Consider the following 19,794-nt stretch of genomic DNA (forward strand, 5'->3'; position numbering starts at 1 on the left):
AGTTTGGACACCCTCAATTTGGATAAGAGAAGTGTTCTCGTTCTGGTTGCGCTTGGCGCGCTCGTAACCCAAAACACGGCCCTTGCTGTAAAGACTATAACAGAAAAAGACATACAGCGTTAGTGAGTGAGTTCAAGTAAGTCAATGCATCGTCCGGGTTGACAAGTATGGAAAGATTTGCTGAGGTATGGATTAAGATGCCAGTAAGCCAGAGGAAGCTACTGTAATTCGAAAGAGGGGATGGCAAACCAGTCAACCTTGTGTAAGGTCTACTTGGTAGGAGAGTGTTGCGATGGCTGGCAATTGAGTTGATAAGCAGAATGTCGAAATGGAGCTTTTCAAAAAGTTACTGTTCGTTCATCAGTCGAAAAGTGGCGAGGGTTGAGTCATCCATCCATCCATACAGTCATCCATCTATCCATACGAGCAGTACCACGGAGCAATTCATTGCAATAGTAGCCATCATATTATTTGTACGCACCGAGACATCGATTCACGTAAAAAGAAGGGTTTATCTCGCAGAGGGCTAGGAAGGTCTTTTGAAATCCGTGAAATCGCACCTGTCACGTGATTTATTGTTCTCTCGTTTTCAAAGTTGTATCTTTCCTACAGCCATATCTTTTGGCATCTGCACTATAAAGTATACACAGTCTTTAAATTAATAGCATATTTCATCTTTTGCAGATAATAATTTGAAATGGGCTATGTATGGCTACATATATACCGACCTGTACACTTCTTTATCATGGTCAACTCTTTTTTGTCAGCGTTTATTTTCCTCTCTTCGTTGGCCATATTTCGATATTTTGCCTATCTCTGATAGTCATTTAACCTGTGTTAAGTGGATACAAATAGCCTCATGCTTTTTTTCTTAAGCGTCTTTTTCATATCGTGGTCAATTAATCGTTGGCAATGGTCGAGGTCACGTGTGCCATATTTTTTGGCAAATCTCCCAAATTTTTTACTTCTCCAGAAAACAGCAACATTGGCCCTCTCATTGCAATGAATTCCCTCACAAAGTTGCTCCCCAGCATCACCTCGGCTGTAGCGACCAGAAGCTCTCGACCAATAATTTCAGCATGTTTTCATAGCAGTGTCACTGCTCGACAAGCTGCTTCCACTGCTGATCAGCAGCCCGCATGGACCCCTCAGTCACAAAGAGTTGGTGTCATTGCAAGAAAGAAGGGAATGTCTACATTCTGGGACGAATGGGGTGCTAGAATGCCTACAACTATTCTCCAGGTACTGTAAAATAACCTTCGAGTCACATAAATATACCTACCAGTGACTAATCAATATTGCCAATTATCATGTAGCTCGAAGATGTTCAAGTTCTTGATGTTCGAACAGAGGAGAAACACGGATATACAGCCCTGCAGGTCGGATGTACCAACAAGAAGAATGTCACCAAGCCCGTGGCCATCCACTATTCCAAACTTAATGTCGAACCAAAGCAGTCCGTAGCTGAATTCCGAGTTACGGACGATGCCTTGTTGCCAGTGGGTACCATATTGAACGCTGCCCATTTTGTTCCTGGTCAATATGTTGATGTGACCGCACCCTCGTAAGTTCACCGTACTGTTAGAGTAATATTCATGGTTGCCCAGTCATTGACTCGCTCTAACTTGGCCGCTTGCAGAATTGGTAAAGGATTTGCTGGTGTCATGAAACGATGGAACTTTGCCGGTCTTCCAGCTTCCCATGGTGTTTCTTTGGCGCATAGATCTGCTGGTTCCACTGGTCAGCGAAAGGTACATTGAATTTATTCATGGGTTCCAAATATGTGAACGGTGCTAATCGATAAAATTTCAGTGGCCAAGCAAAGTTTTTAAGGGCAAGAAGATGGCTGGTCGCATGGGTGGCAAGAGCGTGACTGTCCAAAGTCTCAAGGTTCTAAAGATTGATACTGAGCTTAACCTTGTTTATGTCAAGGGTTGCGTTCCTGGTTTTGATGACCAGTTCGTCAAGATCAAGGATGCTGTCAAAAAGCATGGTGCTAAGCGATTCCCTAGTGACACATTGCCACCACCTTTCCCAACTGTCAAAGATGCCGATTTGCAGGCAATGCCTCGAGAACTAATTGCCAACAGTGGTGAAGGCAAAGATCCTTTCACTACCAAGGAGTAGAATAGAGAAATATCCACACTGTACATGAATCCATAGAGGTTATTAACGCCAGCGATAGTCTAAAAAGTTTTTTTTTCTTTTACAATACACGACTGAATTTATTAACATATCTCGGTTTATTATCATTATTCAATACCAAAAACAAAAGGGCACAATTACGTAGAAAACGTTAACAATGGCTAGCTGTAGTCAACTGGTCAAGATCAAAGAGCTTTCTTTGCCGTAAGTAATCAGGTACACGGCAGAGGGATGAGATTGAAAATTTTGTATTTTCTATGAAACATTTTAGGAATTTTGAAAAAGTGAGGGGGACATGAAAACAAAAAAAATCTGAAAGCTGTTAGCATTTCACAACTTCAACTTGCCAACATGTCACTTCTGTCCACTGTTTTCTCAGCATTTCGCACCTCAGTTGCTCGTGCCGGCACCAGCACCGGTATTGCACCATCAGCACCTTCGATGTTCAGGTACTTGACTTTCTTGTCGTTTGTGAGCAATCACTCAATGAGACGAGCAAAATGTTAACAATAGAATCTCTCTTTAGCCGATTAAATCCCATGTCCTCGCCAATTCTTTCCCAATGCCGTTTTGTCACTTACGGAAACACATATCAGCCCTCAAACCTTGTCAGAAAGCGCCGACATGGTTTCTTGGCTCGTATTACCAAGAAGAATGGACGACGAGTGTTGCAACGACGCCAGTTGAAAGGTCGCAAGTACCTTACCCATTAGAGACAAAGCAAAATACGACCACAATTCTATTTTGCTTAGAAAAAACTATGTACAATACCATAAATCAATCACTTTTCTCGAAAAAATTAAATACAATTGCCAATAGACTTTGGTGTTATTTCATAGACTTGCACGCTGGTACTGTGGCTCAACATCTTCTTGGTTAAGATTGACTTGCTCCATAGCGCGATAGACAACACGATCCAGATTCCATACTGCCGAATCCTTGCTGTTTTTTCGCTCTAATATCATTTCTTCTCCCAATGCACGACGAAATCTTCTCCCTTGTCCGCCTTGATAGAGCATCATCACCGGTTTCGCCATGATGGCTATAGATGGTCGGTGTGCTCCATGCGTCTTGGTAGAAAGAAAATCGTTCACATATGCTTTTCATTGAATAAGCTATTAACAACTGCATAAATTTTGGTATGAGCACGACAGAGACATTAGACTTACATAAATAATTGTCTATAATGCTGGCAGAAGATTGTAGTTGCACCTCTGGGATCTTGTAAACATCTGGGTAATATCATCATCAGCTTCAATTAATTTAACATATTTCAATTAAACATCGATGGAAAACAGCTGACCTCTGTCGAGTTGTTGAAGGAACATCGGGTTGTCCATCACTGGAGAGAGAATAGTATTAGCATCAGGAAAGTGGAATACTAGATTCAAGTGGTAGCTGCACGTACCTTCACGTCCGACCATACAACCGTGTATTTTTGACATAGCTTCTATCACTGCTTCTGTCGTTCTGAATCCACCATTGATAGAAAATACAGCTTGTGGATATTTTTTGGCAGTTTGCCAAACTCTATTATAGTCTAAAGGGGGTATATTCCGATTTTGCCGAGGGGACAAACCTCGCAAATGGCATTTTCGGGCATGAATAATAATGTGAGGAGGAGGTCTTGAACAGGATAGTTGTACTTCAATCTGTCAAGAATTGTTAACTACACATGTTTGATCGATGAATTTTAAAACTTTGTAGCCACTGTTAATATACTCACAAAGTTGTGTAAAAATTCTATCGAATCCAGATCATCCACTCCGGTTCGACATTTGATGGTAACAGGGATCTGAACCGATGTCTTTTCCATTTCGTTTAGAATATTTGCCACAACATGAGGAGTCTTCATCAGCACAGCTCCAAAGTTACCATGCTGGACTCTATCACTTGGACAACCGACGTTAATGTTCACCTCCTTAAAGCCATGGTCTTGCACAATTTTGGCTGCAAGAGCCATGTTGCCTGGGTCGCAGCCGCCTAATTGGACTACCGTATCTTCATGTGCAACGCCAGCAAACCTTGATATGTCTTCTCGATGGTTTATGATAGCATTAGAGTGTATCATTTCGGTATATAAGGAGTACCTAGGTGATATAATCCGAAGCATTTGCAGGAAGTGCTGTTTAAAGGTCCTTAGTTAGAAGGACGCCCGGTATTCTAGTGCCATTATGGCCTTAAATCTTACGGGATTGGTCACGTCTATCATTGGAGCGACGCTAATTGGCCTCGCCAGCCGGCTCATGCCCAATGCCGTGGTTGCAACGTTCATGTTGCTGAAGAACCGAAGTCACTTTTTTTGTTGAACCCCGCTTTGACATAGCAAACACCAAAAAAAAAAAAAAAGTTGCGTCTAGGCTGTAAGAAAGAGAAGCTTATAGGCCCTAGTTTGTTCTCAAAGTCCTCGAAAATGTTGGCCGCGAATACCATCGAATCTACGGAGAAGATCCTTACTCCACCCGGTGAATCCGGCTCCACGCAAGAGCAGGCTTCCGTTGGAACCGAACTTCAGCAACAAATTCGCGAAACGGTGGAGACGATCTTTAGCGACACCAATCTCTCCAAAGACCAGTTTATGAAGGAACTGGTCGAGCAGTCGCCTGAAGGATGTAAGTCATTGCCCGAAACTGGATCTGCTCAATATTGCCAGCCTGGCGACTTACCAATGCTTTGCTTTACTCAGGGGTCACTTTGAAAAAAGTTAACAGCTTCAAGAAAGTCAAAACTCTAACCTCAGGGGATGCCTCTGTTCTGATCGAGGCCATCAAGACTTCTTCAATTTTACAGCTGAACGATGATGACACCAAACTTAGAAAAGCTCCAAGAGATCAAATTCAAGCTGCTGCCGATGTACCAATTGCTGGCTTGGCACCTGTAGCTGGGCAATCCAGAGCACTTGTTTTGGCTTTGAAGGATCCAAAGCTGGACAAATCGATCTACGTCGTAAGTTGAAACATTGATGGACATTGTAAATTGAAGGGCTGTTCACTCATGAATTTCACAGAAAGGATTCCCCAATCCAGATGAAGAAGGCTATGAAGGTGACCACAGCATTGAGTCTCTCGAAAAGGATATCCATCGATTTTTTGAACAGTATGGTAACGTGAAATCCATAAAGATGAGAAAAGATGACGAAAAGAAATTCAAGGTAAGTGTTGGTCTCGGATTTACGTGCCAGCCTGCTGCTTTCAACAAGCTCATACTATGTTGCTTTAAAGGGAAGTGCCTTTGTCGAATTTGAAGCATCTGACAAGGTTGAAGAAGTGTGTGCCCAAAGTTTGACGTTCGATAACAACAACATACTGGAAATAATGCCCAAGTAGGTTGATATGAGTATGAGTTATAATATCAATGGAAGCGGGCTGTTTACTAACTTAGGGGCAAATACCTTACTTTCAGGCGAAAATATGTTGTGAAGAAGTTTGAGGAACACAAAGACGAAGACTGGGCTAAGAAGGTTTGGGAAGATAGAACCAAACAAAAGTCGAACAGATTGGTCAAGTTTTCCAATGCTGCTGGCAAGTCCATAGGGAAAGTCAAGGTTTGTACACGGCACCAGCATCTGGCAATTAGAGATCAGTCTTCTCACATGTGGTTTAGGAATCATTTGGCGCTGATTGTGTTGGTTGGATCGACTTTATTGGTGATGGCGTTGGTGTTATACAAATTCGCAACAAGACTGCCGATGAGTTTATTCAAGAATTCAGTGGCGGTGAGCACAACCTCGAGTTTGCTATTCCAACAGGTAAACTTGCTCATTCGATTTGTGTTAACAAGCGTTGGCATTGACTACATACTCAATATGACTTGTATTTAGACGAGGAAACCAGGCTTTTCTTTGATAAGAAAGATGCAAAGCTAGCAAAGGTAGACGGCGGAAATTCTCGGGGGCGAGGAAGAGGTCGTGGCCGAGGTCAACGCGGTGGTCGCGGTGGTCGCGGTGGACGTGGTGGACGTGGTGGTCACAATGCCAGCTCCGAACCAAAGGGAGGCGAGGAGAAATCTGTGGGACCCGTCAAGCGAAAAGCAGAATCACAACCAGAGGGCATACCACAAGTCAAGGAGACAAAACTCAATGGTGCATAGATAGAATTGCAATATCAGCATGTACAGTATATACAGTATCATTCACTTCACGACAATCTCTCATGGACATGGATGCTGTCAAGTTTTTGAACCACGTCATCCTCCTAGACCTTAGACGCACTACAATGATACACAGCCAGCATTTTTTTTTTCCATGATTGATAATAGACGAGTTTTCTATTACGAAACGCTCATGTAATTGGTAATTGGCAAATGTTTGAGTGTAGTTAAAGAAAAAAGGTGTGGGTCATAATGCGATATTACATTGGGAGTAGAGGCACCTATGATTTTATAAGAAGCGCAATGACAATGGTGAGTGAAGATAGCGATAAGATGAAAATATAAATGAGGCTCTGTAGTCGTATGCGATCATTGTTCCGGACATTTAATCGAGCGACTGCTCTCTCTTTCGCAAATCGTCAAAGTACGGGTCTAGATATGCTCATTAGTTCATAGTGCCTTTACGAATCCAATTCATTTTACGTGTACTTACGGCGCAGCGCTTCATTTGCGCTCAATCTTTTTTCTGGCACATACTCAATTAATCGCTGAAACGGACGGTCGTTAGGTACATGAGAAGTACGTAGTGAGACAGCTCAATGTCAAACAATACCTTCAACAGATCTATACCCAACGAATCGAGCTTTGGTAGAAGCGATTCTAAAGATATCCGACCAAAGATTTCAAAATCACGCTGAAAGCAAACCCTTTAATTCGCAGGAACCGATATGACAAATTTTGACACGAAGACTTACTTTGTATTCTGGAAGCTGAGAAACCTTTGGCCAAGTTTCTTCCGTAGGTGTACCTAAAACTGTTCAATGCGGTCAAGATTTTCGTGTGGTTAGATAGAACAAAATATAACATTGGAACGCTGATGACGACAAAAAGGATATTTGAAAATTCTTTGCAGCTGATCTGGTATAGAACTTCCAGGAAACAAAGGTCGCCCTGACGCCAATTCAGCAAAGATGCAGCCAGCGGACCAGAGATCAATAGAAGTAGAGTACTGTCTAGAGCCCATCAACACATCTGGAGCTCTGTACCATAATGTGACGACCTAAACTATGATTCAGTATCTTGTGAAATGGACATCAAGTTGCCTCATCAACAAACCTCATGGGAATAATTTCGAACAGGAATTCCAAATGCGCGAGCAAGGCCAAAATCACCTAGTTTTAAGTCTCCTTTCTGAAAACGATCACGCAAATTTGTAAGCAATTACGTCGCTTTCAACGAGCATACGGGCATGGTATGTCTTACCTTATTAATTAAAAGATTCTGCGGCTTGAGATCCTATTGAGAGTGACAGATGAGAATCAATTCCAAAACGAAACAGATTGCGCGCGAAACTGTACCCTATGTAATACTCGATGCTCATGACAAAAAGCGATTCCTTTCAAAAGCTGATACATAAATTGCTGATGAAGACAACACACGAGAGTTAGTAACGCTTATAACGCACCGTTCCATATGTGCGATAAAATCGTTGCATTACCTTTATCGTCAAAGTGTCAATGTCTCCGCCATAAGAATCCAAAAACTTTTTCAAATCAGAGTCCAGGTATTCAAAAACTAGTGTCAACTTCTTTTCCGTGTGTAAAACATCATAAAGTCTGGAACAAGTCCCATGGATCAGTAATCGATGAAGGATACATTGATCACTTTGTAGCTCATTTACCTGACGATATTTGGATGCTTCAATTCCTTCAGCAAAGAGATTTCGCGAATAGCTGTACATGGAACCTGTGAAATGGTTAAAGAGCTGTATATATGGACTTGGGCGTTTGGATCTAGATGTGTTCATTACCCCTTCTTCTTCATTGTCTAACCGAATTCGTTTCAAGGCAACTACTTCGTTTGTCTCTCTGTTCTGGGCTTTGTAGACAATTCCGTATGTACCTGTACATAGTTGGGTTAGAACACAAGACTTCAAAAAATTACGAAGAATCAACATTCGTTGAAATTGTGTGCGAGGCATGCACTGCGACGACATTTTACCTTCTCCAAGCTTTTCAATTTTCTAAACAAACGTTGTCAAAGGTTGATGAGTACGGGTGATCCATGGTATAGATTATAGACATGATCTACTAACCTGATACTTGTCCATGTTATGTATAGGAATACCAGGCAGTGTTGAAGTCAACTCAGACTTTCTACTAATCGGTACAGTCACAAATGTTTTGAAACAGTTTTAAAACACATCAGAACGGAGAGCCATGGCTGCACCTCAAAAACAAGCTTTTAAAACCTTGAAGATACCGGGTAATATACAGTACATGAGTAAAAAGATAACACCTCATGAAAATTGATTATCACTGGACCTTTAAGAATGCACATGGGAATAAACCTCAATCCATTGGTAAAGTGGATATTTATGCTGATGCAAGCCTGCCAACTAAACTGGTGGCCGCATGCAGTTAAGTGTACAAACTTTCGATGATCTTGAGCTCAGACTTCAGCACTGTTTAAACATGTTTTTCCAAAGATATTTTGCAGAGACTATAGGCAGCAAAGTACGCCTTTATAATAACTCTCATGTCGCGAATTAGTGAATAATGCACCGTTGTCCTCAATAACATCAATTCGTACCGTGCACTCATAACAAACGCATCATCGAATATTTCGTAAGGAAAATGCCAAAAAAAAAAAACGACACGAAAACATAATCCTCAGCGTTTTGAACGGTTCGTATTACGCAAGACATCACGTATTTCAGAATAATTTAGCGATCTTGAACTTCACATCCCTGCAGTACGCCAGGTTGAAGTATAAGTGGCTTATTCAATTATGATGTGAGCCTTGATTAAGCAGTCGCTCATAGTCTTATCCTCAATGTGAGGCTAAAAAAAATCGAAATAGTGACAGAAAGCTCAATCCATTAGATACGATGTTTTATTGTTCGATGCCTGACCAAATGTAGTTGCGGAAGTAGTTTATCTATTTTTTGCTGTCTTCTTGAATTTGACGCATAACCATTTGTGATACTAAACCGCGCAACTGTTCATCTCTGTTCAGTCCGTCTTGTTCTGTTTGCTGAATAACCTGTTCAACTTGACGCAAAAATGCGCCATCGTCCTCATCATCGCCCACTGCGACATGAGCCAATTCATCTTCTTCCTCTTCTTCAGCTAAGGTCTCTCCTGTGACCTTTGCGATTTCTTCGGCAACCTCTCTCCATCCTTCCGAGGCGGCATTGATAGCAGGTGTTGTTCCTTCATGGTTACGGTGAGATGCATCAGCACCCTTTTCAATCAAAAATTTGGCAGCTTCTGGTGATTCCACAACAAAGAGGGGAGTGTCGCCATCAAAGTCCTCAATATCGATATTGCCTCCTTGTGAAACCAGATATTCTATGACGTCCAAATGGCCGTAGGACGCAGCCGCGTGTCTGTTTGAAAACTACCTGGTTAAGATAAGCGCTCAAATTGAGCCGCATTCATACGAAATATATCTTACAATGGGGTATAGCCGAAATCATCATGACAATTTGTATCGATTCCGGATTCCACAAGTTCCTGATTGATAGTTTAGATGCATTGCATAGTGTTTGTGTGGCACAATCCGCTCAGAGCTATCTATACCTTGACTCTATCCAGCTGTCCATCCCCTACAAAGAGTCTAGTAAGTCACAAATGCTGCGATGTCTGCTTCCTATTGCACCAAGCTTACCAGCAGCTGTCCATATGTTAGCAAGTTGTATTGATGGTGTGTTAGTAGGCGCCATTGTATATGATTATAGAATGTCGAATGACCTTATTTTTTTAAAATATTAAAAAAATGCGTTTAGGTAGTAGTTCAATGAGCAAGTGACTGCCTTTTCACGCACGAATACAATTTTGCACCCATAACTGAAATGAAATAGCAAATATGCCCAGATTGAATTTATTTGCAAGCAATATAGGTGAGAGGTACCATGTCAGTCAAATATCTAAGCCTTGATACGAGATTGACGGGCAAGCTGACGAGCGTTAAGCTTGGCAACCTTCTTACCGTCCTCCTTTTGAACAGTCTCTCCCTTCTCGGAAAGAACGACTTCAATGTGGCATGGGTGAGAAAGGTAGGGGTTGATACGACCGTGAGCACGGAAGGTTCTGCGGCGCTGCTTGGGAGCCTGGTTGACAACAATGTTGGCAACGTACAAGTCCTCGACGCTCAAACCCTTAGCCTAATAATATAGATAAAAGTTAGTACATTGTTAAGAAATCAAAATCAGCCGCGAACCATTTCCACAGCGTACCTCAGCATTGCTTTCGGCGTTCTTAAGGAGATCGACAACGAACTTGCAAGACTTGACGGGCCAACGGGCCTGGGTGGTCTTGAAAGGCTTGGCTTGAGCAGTGCGGCCAACACCACCGTTGAAACGGCGGAAAGGAATGGCCTGCTTGTGCTCCTGGACATCACCAAGGTAGGTGAGAGCCTTGGAGAGCTTCATACCAGTGACGGCAACAGCGACCTCATGGGTGTTCTTGAACTAATGATAGATATACAGTCAGTCATCCATGTCGATATGGTATATATCTGTGGCGCTCAATGCGTATACTTACGTGAACACGGAGGTAAGAGCCTCTTGACAAAGCAGCTAATGTAGAAGTAAAAAGTCAATGGCTGATCGTCGCTAGTGTAATTTCAGTCGAAAAACTTACACTTGGAGGGGTTGGAGGGTGTAGCAGCGTATCTCACCATGGCAATGACCTGTGAGAAGAAAGGAAGCATCAGCAAATTGGTCAATGGAACGGAATGGTTGCTCAATTTGATATTTCTTGTATGTAATGCGATAGCTCGAGTGATTTTCGTACGGCTGCATTTTCGATTGCTATATAATTGGTGGTTGAATTTTTCCATTCGCAGACCAATTCGAATTGTGTAGCGCTACATTCAGAGGATTGGCAATGAGCCAACATTTTGTCGAAGCAGCCGTAATCAATCCATCTCTATCCTGACAATCCATCCATCTATTCGCATCATATACAGATGGATTCATTTACTACGCACCTCTGATGGATTTTCAAGAGAAAAGAGATCGAACACTGGTTCAATCGTCGTTGCCCTAAAGCAACTGTGACTGAGTTTAAATTTCTGGAGGTCCTCAGGATGGGGCTCGATGGTCTCTCAATCTTGCTATGTACAATACCTTGAAAATAGCTGCCTTCCAGTACTGATTCGCCTGATTCTTTTATTATTTAAACTACTTTTGATTCAATGAAGAGTCCTAATATCTGCCCCTTCTTGATCAGTAAAAGCGTTCACAATAAGTAGGTTCCGGCAATGTCATACTTCTCCGGACGGCAACATAAAGGCGAAAAATCTAAACTTATAGAAGTTTTCTGACCATATTGCTTCAGCAGTAATATTTGTTAGTATTTATTAGTTACAGGCCAATGTCAAATATTGGAAGTTGTTCTCCTTCGCATACGAGGTTTCTGGGGGGTCGAATGCCTACTGTGACTGTCAGGCCGACTGTGGCAAAGCGCTGCAAACAAAAAAAAGTAAATTTCGTTTCCCACTTAACAAAGTATCCTTCTATCCAAGAATTATAAATGGTACGGCAGCATTTCAAGTCGTAAATTGGCTCAAATTCCTTGCTAACATAACATTTAGTCAACGCCGATAGTTATTGGTTTTGCAGTGGCTGGTGCCGCAACTGCTGCTCGATTAGGCGTAAAGGCATTTCAAGAATACCAAAAGCGACCAAAGGCTCCTGTCATGCCTCGTCTTTCCAAGTACTACAAAGGTGGTTTCGACCCCAAGATGAATAAGCGCGAAGCCGCTCTTATCCTTGGACTTCGGTTAGTGCATTTCTGAAACCACAGCTGAAGATGGCCTTACATAATTACTAACTGATGAATTATAGGGAATCTAACATACAAAAAACTAAATTAAAAGAAGCTCATCGACGAATCATGTTGGCAAACCATCCAGATCGCGGTGGTTCTCCATACCTCGCCAGTAAGATTAATGAGGCAAAGGATTTCTTAGAAGGAAAAGCCAAGAAATAGATATGTGGAAGCAAAATTGAATTTATACGAAGATAATATTTCCCCTGGATGGTAGCTTAGATGTTTCGTACAATAAATGTAAAGTGTTTGTTATTTATATACCGCATTAGTGGATTAAATCGTTACCTCCCATTAAGCACTTTTAGTGTCATCGTGTGAGCAACTCCTTTAGCTGACAGCGCAATCGTTGACCGTACCCCGTTATGATGACAACCAGCCTATAACTTACTGCGTAACACAGCTAACAAAATTGTCATAGCCAAATTGAATGCGCCCTTTTGGTTTCTACATGGGATAGGAAGCGGTGATGATTGTAGTAGCGTAGCTGTAAACTGCCAATTGGTGCTAGCATATATCTTTCTGTCTACGTAGTTAAATTTGTTCGTTAGTGCGCCAAGCGACGGATTGCCCGCCATGGCTACTATAAATTCTACCATGCCAAGTTTTCTCCAAGGCGCTTCTATTGGGAGTGAAGCTAATTGAATTGCTGACTAGATCTGTTCTGGTCGTGTAACTGCCTGGCAGCTGATATACGACTCTAGATAGGTGACGACTCACTAAGATTTGCACGCTAATTTCAATGGTGTGCATTTTACAGACAACTCGTACAATCGATGACAAATGAACTTTCAATCCATATGGGAGTAATATAATATTGCCTTCCAAGATGTCAGATAGCGAATATGTGAAAAAGTGGAATTTATTGAGCGAATCTCTTGCACCTCCAGCAGATTTTGCAAATCTAGCCACGTAACGTGCAGTGGCAATTTGTTGCGCCAGAAACCATATAATCGTTTTCGTAAGGAATATACCAAGCAAATGGACCCTGTAAAAGATGTACATATCATGATGAAACGTCATGTATCTTTTCTCGTTGTAAGATTGAAATTTAAGGTACTACGTCCATACCGTTTTTTTGAAATGATCTCAAAAAGTGTTCCTTATCAAAGTTTATTGACACATCATGTACCTAGAAGTGGATTTATTCGACAGATATATAAGCAGAAGTGGTAAACAAACCATTTTTTTAAAAAAGTTGTACAATATGCTTAAAAGTATCTGGCATACAAGTACTTTTCGCTTTACGCTAAAAAGAAAAAAAAAAAATTGAAAAGAAAGAGAACATCGATGAGGAAGTTGAATGTTACTATTGCCTGGAAGTCTGTCAACCCTGTCAAAATTCAAATTGTACCTAGATAACAAGGGGAACATTTCGGAAAGACCTCCCATTGTTAGTCACACTGGTTCAGATCATACCTACATTATACGGTACCTCATTTAAAAAAAAAAATATTGGCGTAACTAATACCCTGCTTTTTCTTTACATTTTCAGTCCACGACCGTTATGAAGTCCGTTATGCATGAAGCCACACAGGATATATCGCAACGCTGGTCTCAAATCGCAATAGAAGTTGCAGCGGACGAGGCTGCTTCAAAAATTCAACTTCCTTTACGAGTTAGCTTTCCAATACCATCACATACACAGTACGAGTCCTCCCGGGATATAGAGAAAGCAGACGAGTATAGAGAGATCGGTGAAGACGTTGATGAACTTATGTATTCGTCTACGCAATCAAATGATTACACCCTACGAAGGCTTCGAAATTTTTTGGACCTTAAACTGTCTGAAAATATGAAAAACTTGCTTCGTGAAGTAGCAAAGCAAGGCGCCAGTCACCAACGAAAAAGTGTAACCAGCATCTGGAGCGCGAGGGAACTTACGCTTGAATTGAAACTTGACGGTGTAGACGATGATCAAAACCAGAAGCCACAATATGCAGAGTGTGATTCCACATCACAAGGAAGCGACAGTAGCCAGACTTTGGTTTTCGGAAGCTGTAATCCATCAAGCCTCAAGTCTTCTAAGAGTACAGGTCAGCGAAAGCTGCTGCTCATTCGACTTACCAAAGCGCTTATGCGATATGGCGCTGCCAGTCATCGAATTGTAAGTGACTTACATTTCCGGTATTGAACAGCTTCAATGATCTTGATACTCAGATTTCTTGTCCGTTCTCCAGGAGGAATGTCTACAGATGACCGCAGAATATCTTGAAGTGGAAATGACAATTGTATTTCTACCTGGATTATCACTGATATGCTTCAGTGATATAGAAAACCACGCCGTTGAAACACTACTGGTAAAGTGCAACGAGGGTTTCGATATGGGAAAATTAGCCAAGGTTTTCAAAACCGCGATTTCGACGCAAAGATCAACAATCGACGTTAGAACCGCATTGGATCAACTGCACGACATCAAATTGAGTCCTCCTACATGGGGGTCTTGGTCGATGCTGATGGCCTATGCATTATCCAGTTTAGTTGCTGCACCCGTAATGTTTCAAGGGTCTTGGACCGATGGCCTCGTGAGTGGTGGACTGGGCCTACTCGTTGGTGTAGTTATTACCGTTGCCGAGAAGTACGCCATATTTAACAACATGGTAGCAGTCTCAATCTGCATAACAATAGGCTTTACCGTTCGCGCACTCAGCGCATATATATGCTTCACCGGGGTCGTACTATCTTCAATTGTGATGTTACTTCCAGGATACAATCTGACGATAAGCATTGTAAGTAACCATATAGTTAAAGTGACGGGGTGTAGCGGAAACAATTTTTTATTTGATGTTATTCCATATCATCGATTTCTAACGTGACTCTTGCCAGATGGAATTTTCGGCACAACATATGATAACCGGCACCATCCGATTCGGATATTCGTTACTATACGCTCTCTTAGTCGGATATGGTCTTGAGGTCGGTAGTGCATTATACTCCTCCGTGGACCCCGCGTTGCCATCAGATTTTGCCAGCTGCAGCTATCCTGTTTCCGAATGGTTCTACATACCCCTTTATCCCATAGTAGCCATCACAAGCGGTATGACCAGCGGTGCTACTGCACGTCAATGGCCGGCCATTATAGCGTGCTCATGCTTTGGGATGGGTGTCACATACTTCGTTGGCAAAGTTGTATCTGATTCACAAATCGTTGCAACAATAGGGGCTTTTGCGATAGGCTTATTCGGTAGAATATACTATCGCATAACCGGAGAGCTGGCTCTAGTTCCACTTTGTTCGGCGATGGGCTTGTTGACCGCTGGAAATATCGGTGTGAAGGGTGTTTACCTTCTTATGCAAGAGAGTGACGATGGAGGCTCGCTTGCCTTGCAAATGGTAGTCACCTCTGTCGCAATAGCCATCGGCCTATTTGCAGCAGCATTGATACCGATATTCCCTAGACATAAAGGACGATCTGTCAATCTTTCATACTGAACATGTAACAACCTAATTTAGTCTTTTAAAAATTGTTTTTCATTTTATGTACAATGTATGTCTATGTAAGCTGTGCAAATTACACTCGTGTTACTTTCTTTTTTCCTCTTGATTGCGCTTTTGATGGATCCTTGACTTCCTCGTCTGCAGTTCTCTTATTTTTTCTTAACTGTTTTCGTTCACCGAAATTCGTGTCATGGAGATGCTGTCATAGCATAACAGAAGATTAGCCTGGCTTATCACGGTAAAAGTTGCTTCAAGCATATTTACTTACCATTCTGGCAACGCGTTTAGCAGTAGTCACTTCGTTCAATTCCTCCAAAATCTTATTCTCGTTAACCTTATATTCCTCCATTTGCTTGTCTGCAGAATAGAAGTTAGTAATGAAGAAGGATGAAGAAGAATTAATGTTACATTTGATACTGACTTGTCTTGGCTTCAATATTTTGAATCAACTGTATGTCATGTTCTGACACAATAGACAGGGCTTGACCACCTCTACCAGCTCTTGCAGTACGACCAACACGATGAATGTAATCCGTTGGATCACGAGGGATATCAAAGTTGAGCACAAGCTCGACAGTAGGGATATCAAGACCACTATTATGCAAAAATTAGCGTTACTACATACACAAAGTCTGGCCATGAAATAACACGAAGACGGCACACATACCGGCTTCCAACATCGGTTGCAATAAGAACATCAATTACTTGTGCCCTGAATCTACCTAAAGAATCCAAACGCTGTTGTTGGGTCAGGTCGGAGTGTAGAGCAGTGCATCGGATGCCCAGCTCCTTGAGCATAACTGTGATCATTTCAGCTGTTTTGCATCTTCCGCAAAATATTATGGTCGACTTTCCGGAATATTCCTTTGATCGAAGAACATGAACTAAATAGACCTCACGAACATGAGATGGCACAAATACATAGTATTGGTCAAGTGTCGAAACAGTATGAATGCTAGTATCGCACTGGTACAAAAATGGCCTTTTCTTTGGGTCTTCTTCCGCCTCGCTCAATGCAAGGATTGAGTCGGTCATAGTGGCTGTGAATAAGAGTGTTTGCCGCTTTTCTGGTATATTGTTGAATATCACTTCGAGATCTTCCGTAAAGGTATCCGAAAGCAATCGATCAGCTTCATCCATCACGAGATACTTGATATTCTTTAAATCTACTGCTCCAGAAGAACTTTGTATGTGGTCTCGGAGGCGTCCTGGTGTGGCAATAACGACGTGTGGTCGCCGAGACAAATCAAGAGCTTGCTGCATCATATCCAATCCACCAACAACGACAGTCTCCTTGATATTCACTCCTCTTCCCAAGACTCGAAATTGTTCTGCTATTTGGAAAGCAAGCTCTCTGTATATGATACCGTCAGTATTTTCTCATTGACCATACAGCTTGAATATGCTGACTTATACTAACCTTGTGGGTGTAAGAACGAGCGCAAATATACCGTAAGGGTCTTCAGAAAGCTTCTGAAGAATAGGTAAAGCAAATGCGGCTGTTTTTCCGGATCCAGTTTTGGCTCCACCAATTACATCCTTACCAGAAAGGATAGCTGGTATACAAGCCTTTTGAATTTCACTTGGTTTGCGAATGGAAAGCGATCCAAGTGCATCGACAAGCCAGGAACTTAAACCAAGCTGGTCAAATGCAGTCTCTTTCGATTTAGCTCGTACCAAGGCTGCTTCCGAGGAGCTTGTACTTCCGTCCTTTTCAAACAGATTGCCTTTCTTCAGTGTTTCCGCTTCTGCTACAGTCGTCAATGTTCCTGCCATTATAAGTGATCAGCCCTTTCGTCTGTAAAAAAAAAAAAAAAAATTGAAAAGGGTAGAATGAGACAAAACCAGTCACGGCCAAGAGCGAATGTTCGGTCTTGTCTCACCAAATCAGATAAGGAACACATTTTGCCACGATGATCAATCCGCTGAACTTAGCATAGAAGTTACGAGATTAATTGACATGAACTCTAATAGTCAACAACTCAATCTATAAACGCTCCTTCCAAATGAAAGCTCTTCGCTTGAAGTAATAGTTGCTAGGTGATCCAATTCAAACATGCATTTTCGCTTCGCCGAACGAAGATAATAATTGCACAGAATGGAGCAAATTGTAGTTGACGACTCATAGAGCTGAATGATCTGCAATAATTTATATGATGCAGTGTCCATCTGCTGCCAAATTTCGCCTTATCACATGTTTTATCCTTTCCGATAGCAGAAGCCGATGTGATATGATAGAACATGCTTGAGTTTGAATCGAGGCTAATCGATGAAGAAAGGCTTTATGCAAAACAGTTACGAATTGGCGAAGCCGAAATCGAAGAAATTCCATGTTAGAACTAAGGTGAGTCAAACGTTGAAAGCTGCGGTAACTTCAATATTATCCGATATCTGCCAATCAAACGTCAATTTCGGACTCTGCTTGTAGCCTAGCAAGGGAGGCTGGCGGCCAATTCATCGTCAGCTCATTGTGAGCGGGATTATTGGGAAGCAAGTGCTTACTAACATTCTGGCCAATCATATCCGAACCTTAATTGAATATCCGACGATTTTCAGCATATATAAGGCCACCCCTCCGCTCCTAAAATTTCCACATCTTTCTAAATCTATCATAATGGGTAAGATATCCTCTGCCTTCCATTGCTTGTAATCTTAGTACATATTATTAATGTATCTTACTTGTATGCACAGTTGCTCAAGTTCAACATCCCGCTCCTAAGTTCACTGGTACCGCCGTCGTCGATGGTGACTTCAAGCAAATTTCTCTTGACGACTACAAGGTAAGCACAATAGACCTCGGTAGTCAATAATACCATTTACGCGTCATCACGTACTGACCATCTTGCTACATAGGGTCAATACGTTGTCTTCTTCTGGTACCCCATGGACTTCACCTTTGTCTGTCCCACTGAGATCATCGCTTTCTCTGACAGAATCGCCGAGTTCAAGGCTTTGAACACTGCTGTCATCGCTGCCTCCACTGACTCCGAGTTCTCTCACTTGGCTTGGGTTAACCAACCTCGCAAGCAAGGTGGTCTCGGTGAGATGCAAATTCCTATCTTGGCCGATAAGACCAAGAAGATCGCCAGAGATTATGGTGTCCTCATCGAGGAGGAAGGTATCGCTCTCCGTGGTCTCTTCATCATCGACCCCAAGGGTACTGTTCGGTAAGTTGTGCGGAAGGATTGAAGTTAAGAGAAAACAGATCGACGGATTATTAATGAGTTTTCCCGTTACGCAGTCAAATTACCATCAACGATTTGCCCGTTGGCCGATCTGTTGACGAGACTCTCCGTCTCGTTGAGGCTTTCCAGTTCACTGATGTGCACGGTGAGGTCTGCCCTGCTGGCTGGCAAAAGGGTGACAAGACCATCAAGCCTGACTCCAAGGCTTCTTTGGAATACTTCGGCTCTGCTTAAACTCTTCATACAACATTAACATTTAGAATTACAAAGACACTCGAGTCGGTCGTCATCGTACAATAGACAACTCATCAACTTATACATCAATACAACTTTTTTGAAAAAAAGAAAAAAAAATTATACGTAAATGCTTGGTGTCAGTGGTATGGTAAACATTGTGGTGGGAGTGAAAACAAAAAAGTAGCGGAGTAGGCGTTCTGAGTATCACATTTTGTTAGCCAGCCGCTATCAAGCGTCTTGCCTAGCGCGATAGAAGCGAACTCTGCATTATAAAATGATTCGAAAAAACGTTTTGTACCTTATCTTAGCAATACTCGGCGACATTATTGCCGTTATCGCGCGAGATTTTCGGGTTATGACTACATTTAATAGCCCACGCTCATCACATCATGGCATTGAACGTGGTACCTGTCATGTGAAGTTTGGTAGCACCCGAACCTAACCCCTTGAAGTTCCTCATATTGACTTCATAGCTTCCTTGATAACATGGTATTGGCAATGTTATGGGCTCCTTAAACACATCTTCGAAGAAACTATATAACGTACTTGCACATTTGCGTTTTTTCATTACGTAAGATTGATATATTCGTCCATGCTCGTCGCTGCGGCCGAAAAATTTAACTTCCTATGTGGGTACTTTTTCGTAAAAAAACACCTTTTACAAATGGTGGTGGAAAGCATGGCAGTTTGTACGACAAGCCTTTTGCTAGAACAGTCAATAAATTTTAACTTTTGCCCGAATACCGCTCACTTTTCCCTGACACTTCCCTATAGCTTCAGTAAGTCCTATTTGAGCCATGTCTTGATAGCACTTGCGGATATGTATAGCTGCGGTTCAAACCCAAAAGATGTGTTGAGCAGAC

At 42.0% G+C, this 19,794-nt stretch overlaps 10 protein-coding genes across 10 annotated transcripts; 6 read left to right on the forward strand and 4 right to left on the reverse strand.

The window, feature by feature from the left end:
* The first annotated feature begins 850 nt into the window (after positions 1 to 850).
* Positions 851 to 2,253, forward strand: K450DRAFT_260649 (uncharacterized protein). Its single transcript, XM_051592193.1, has 4 exons — positions 851 to 1,242; positions 1,317 to 1,564; positions 1,640 to 1,751; positions 1,813 to 2,253. The coding sequence occupies exons 1-4, from the start codon at positions 913 to 915 to the stop codon at positions 2,125 to 2,127; spliced, it is 1,005 nt and encodes a 334-aa protein (XP_051440682.1). The 5' UTR covers positions 851 to 912; the 3' UTR covers positions 2,128 to 2,253.
* Positions 2,254 to 2,462: 209 nt separating this feature from the next.
* On the forward strand, positions 2,463 to 2,918 carry K450DRAFT_260652 (uncharacterized protein). The gene has a single exon (XM_051592194.1). The coding sequence runs from the start codon at positions 2,646 to 2,648 to the stop codon at positions 2,856 to 2,858; it is 213 nt and encodes a 70-aa protein (XP_051440683.1). The 5' UTR covers positions 2,463 to 2,645; the 3' UTR covers positions 2,859 to 2,918.
* A 504-nt stretch (positions 2,919 to 3,422) lies between these two features.
* On the reverse strand, positions 3,423 to 4,393 carry K450DRAFT_180494 (uncharacterized protein; the record flags this gene model as incomplete). The annotated part of the gene is made up of 3 exons (XM_051584341.1): positions 3,423 to 3,790; positions 3,868 to 4,270; positions 4,337 to 4,393. The coding sequence occupies 3 exons, from the start codon at positions 4,391 to 4,393 to the stop codon at positions 3,423 to 3,425; spliced, it is 828 nt and encodes a 275-aa protein (XP_051440684.1).
* Positions 4,394 to 4,558: 165 nt separating this feature from the next.
* On the forward strand, positions 4,559 to 6,234 carry K450DRAFT_275433 (uncharacterized protein; the record flags this gene model as incomplete). Its single annotated transcript, XM_051593169.1, has 7 exons — positions 4,559 to 4,757; positions 4,832 to 5,091; positions 5,153 to 5,296; positions 5,367 to 5,431; positions 5,548 to 5,689; positions 5,749 to 5,893; positions 5,966 to 6,234. The coding sequence occupies 7 exons, from the start codon at positions 4,559 to 4,561 to the stop codon at positions 6,232 to 6,234; spliced, it is 1,224 nt and encodes a 407-aa protein (XP_051440685.1).
* Positions 6,235 to 6,745: 511 nt separating this feature from the next.
* K450DRAFT_303367 (uncharacterized protein) lies at positions 6,746 to 8,366 on the reverse strand. Its single transcript, XM_051593789.1, has 11 exons — positions 8,330 to 8,366; positions 8,236 to 8,257; positions 8,045 to 8,136; positions 7,916 to 7,980; positions 7,733 to 7,850; positions 7,593 to 7,655; positions 7,498 to 7,530; positions 7,351 to 7,425; positions 7,131 to 7,294; positions 6,990 to 7,050; positions 6,746 to 6,928 (listed from the first exon to the last, which is right to left on the reverse strand). Exons 1-11 carry the CDS (start codon positions 8,342 to 8,344, stop codon positions 6,776 to 6,778), a joined length of 861 nt encoding a protein of 286 aa, XP_051440686.1. The 5' UTR covers positions 8,345 to 8,366; the 3' UTR covers positions 6,746 to 6,775.
* Positions 8,367 to 9,097: 731 nt separating this feature from the next.
* On the reverse strand, positions 9,098 to 10,004 carry K450DRAFT_260672 (uncharacterized protein). Its single transcript, XM_051592195.1, has 4 exons — positions 9,907 to 10,004; positions 9,819 to 9,844; positions 9,694 to 9,752; positions 9,098 to 9,625 (listed from the first exon to the last, which is right to left on the reverse strand). The coding sequence occupies exons 1-4, from the start codon at positions 9,959 to 9,961 to the stop codon at positions 9,175 to 9,177; spliced, it is 591 nt and encodes a 196-aa protein (XP_051440687.1). The 5' UTR covers positions 9,962 to 10,004; the 3' UTR covers positions 9,098 to 9,174.
* A 1,741-nt stretch (positions 10,005 to 11,745) lies between these two features.
* K450DRAFT_260689 (uncharacterized protein) lies at positions 11,746 to 12,404 on the forward strand. Its single transcript, XM_051592196.1, has 3 exons — positions 11,746 to 11,777; positions 11,836 to 12,023; positions 12,089 to 12,404. The coding sequence occupies exons 1-3, from the start codon at positions 11,775 to 11,777 to the stop codon at positions 12,231 to 12,233; spliced, it is 336 nt and encodes a 111-aa protein (XP_051440688.1). The 5' UTR covers positions 11,746 to 11,774; the 3' UTR covers positions 12,234 to 12,404.
* Positions 12,405 to 13,191: 787 nt separating this feature from the next.
* On the forward strand, positions 13,192 to 15,880 carry K450DRAFT_260694 (uncharacterized protein). The gene is made up of 3 exons (XM_051592197.1): positions 13,192 to 14,178; positions 14,252 to 14,800; positions 14,898 to 15,880. Exons 1-3 carry the CDS (start codon positions 13,579 to 13,581, stop codon positions 15,501 to 15,503), a joined length of 1,755 nt encoding a protein of 584 aa, XP_051440689.1. The 5' UTR covers positions 13,192 to 13,578; the 3' UTR covers positions 15,504 to 15,880.
* On the reverse strand, positions 15,543 to 17,596 carry K450DRAFT_260697 (uncharacterized protein). Its single transcript, XM_051592198.1, has 6 exons — positions 17,393 to 17,596; positions 16,930 to 17,307; positions 16,177 to 16,863; positions 15,931 to 16,103; positions 15,778 to 15,866; positions 15,543 to 15,708 (listed from the first exon to the last, which is right to left on the reverse strand). Exons 2-6 carry the CDS (start codon positions 17,283 to 17,285, stop codon positions 15,583 to 15,585), a joined length of 1,431 nt encoding a protein of 476 aa, XP_051440690.1. The 5' UTR covers positions 17,286 to 17,307; positions 17,393 to 17,596; the 3' UTR covers positions 15,543 to 15,582.
* A 503-nt stretch (positions 17,597 to 18,099) lies between these two features.
* Positions 18,100 to 19,192, forward strand: K450DRAFT_260703 (uncharacterized protein). Its single transcript, XM_051592199.1, has 4 exons — positions 18,100 to 18,127; positions 18,201 to 18,289; positions 18,363 to 18,676; positions 18,751 to 19,192. The coding sequence occupies exons 1-4, from the start codon at positions 18,124 to 18,126 to the stop codon at positions 18,926 to 18,928; spliced, it is 585 nt and encodes a 194-aa protein (XP_051440691.1). The 5' UTR covers positions 18,100 to 18,123; the 3' UTR covers positions 18,929 to 19,192.
* Positions 19,193 to 19,794: the final 602 nt, after the last annotated feature.

Source organism: Umbelopsis ramanniana (genome assembly GCF_025399195.1).
Source record: "Umbelopsis ramanniana AG unplaced genomic scaffold K450scaffold_82, whole genome shotgun sequence".
NCBI lineage: Eukaryota > Fungi > Mucoromycota > Umbelopsidomycetes > Umbelopsidales > Umbelopsidaceae > Umbelopsis > Umbelopsis ramanniana.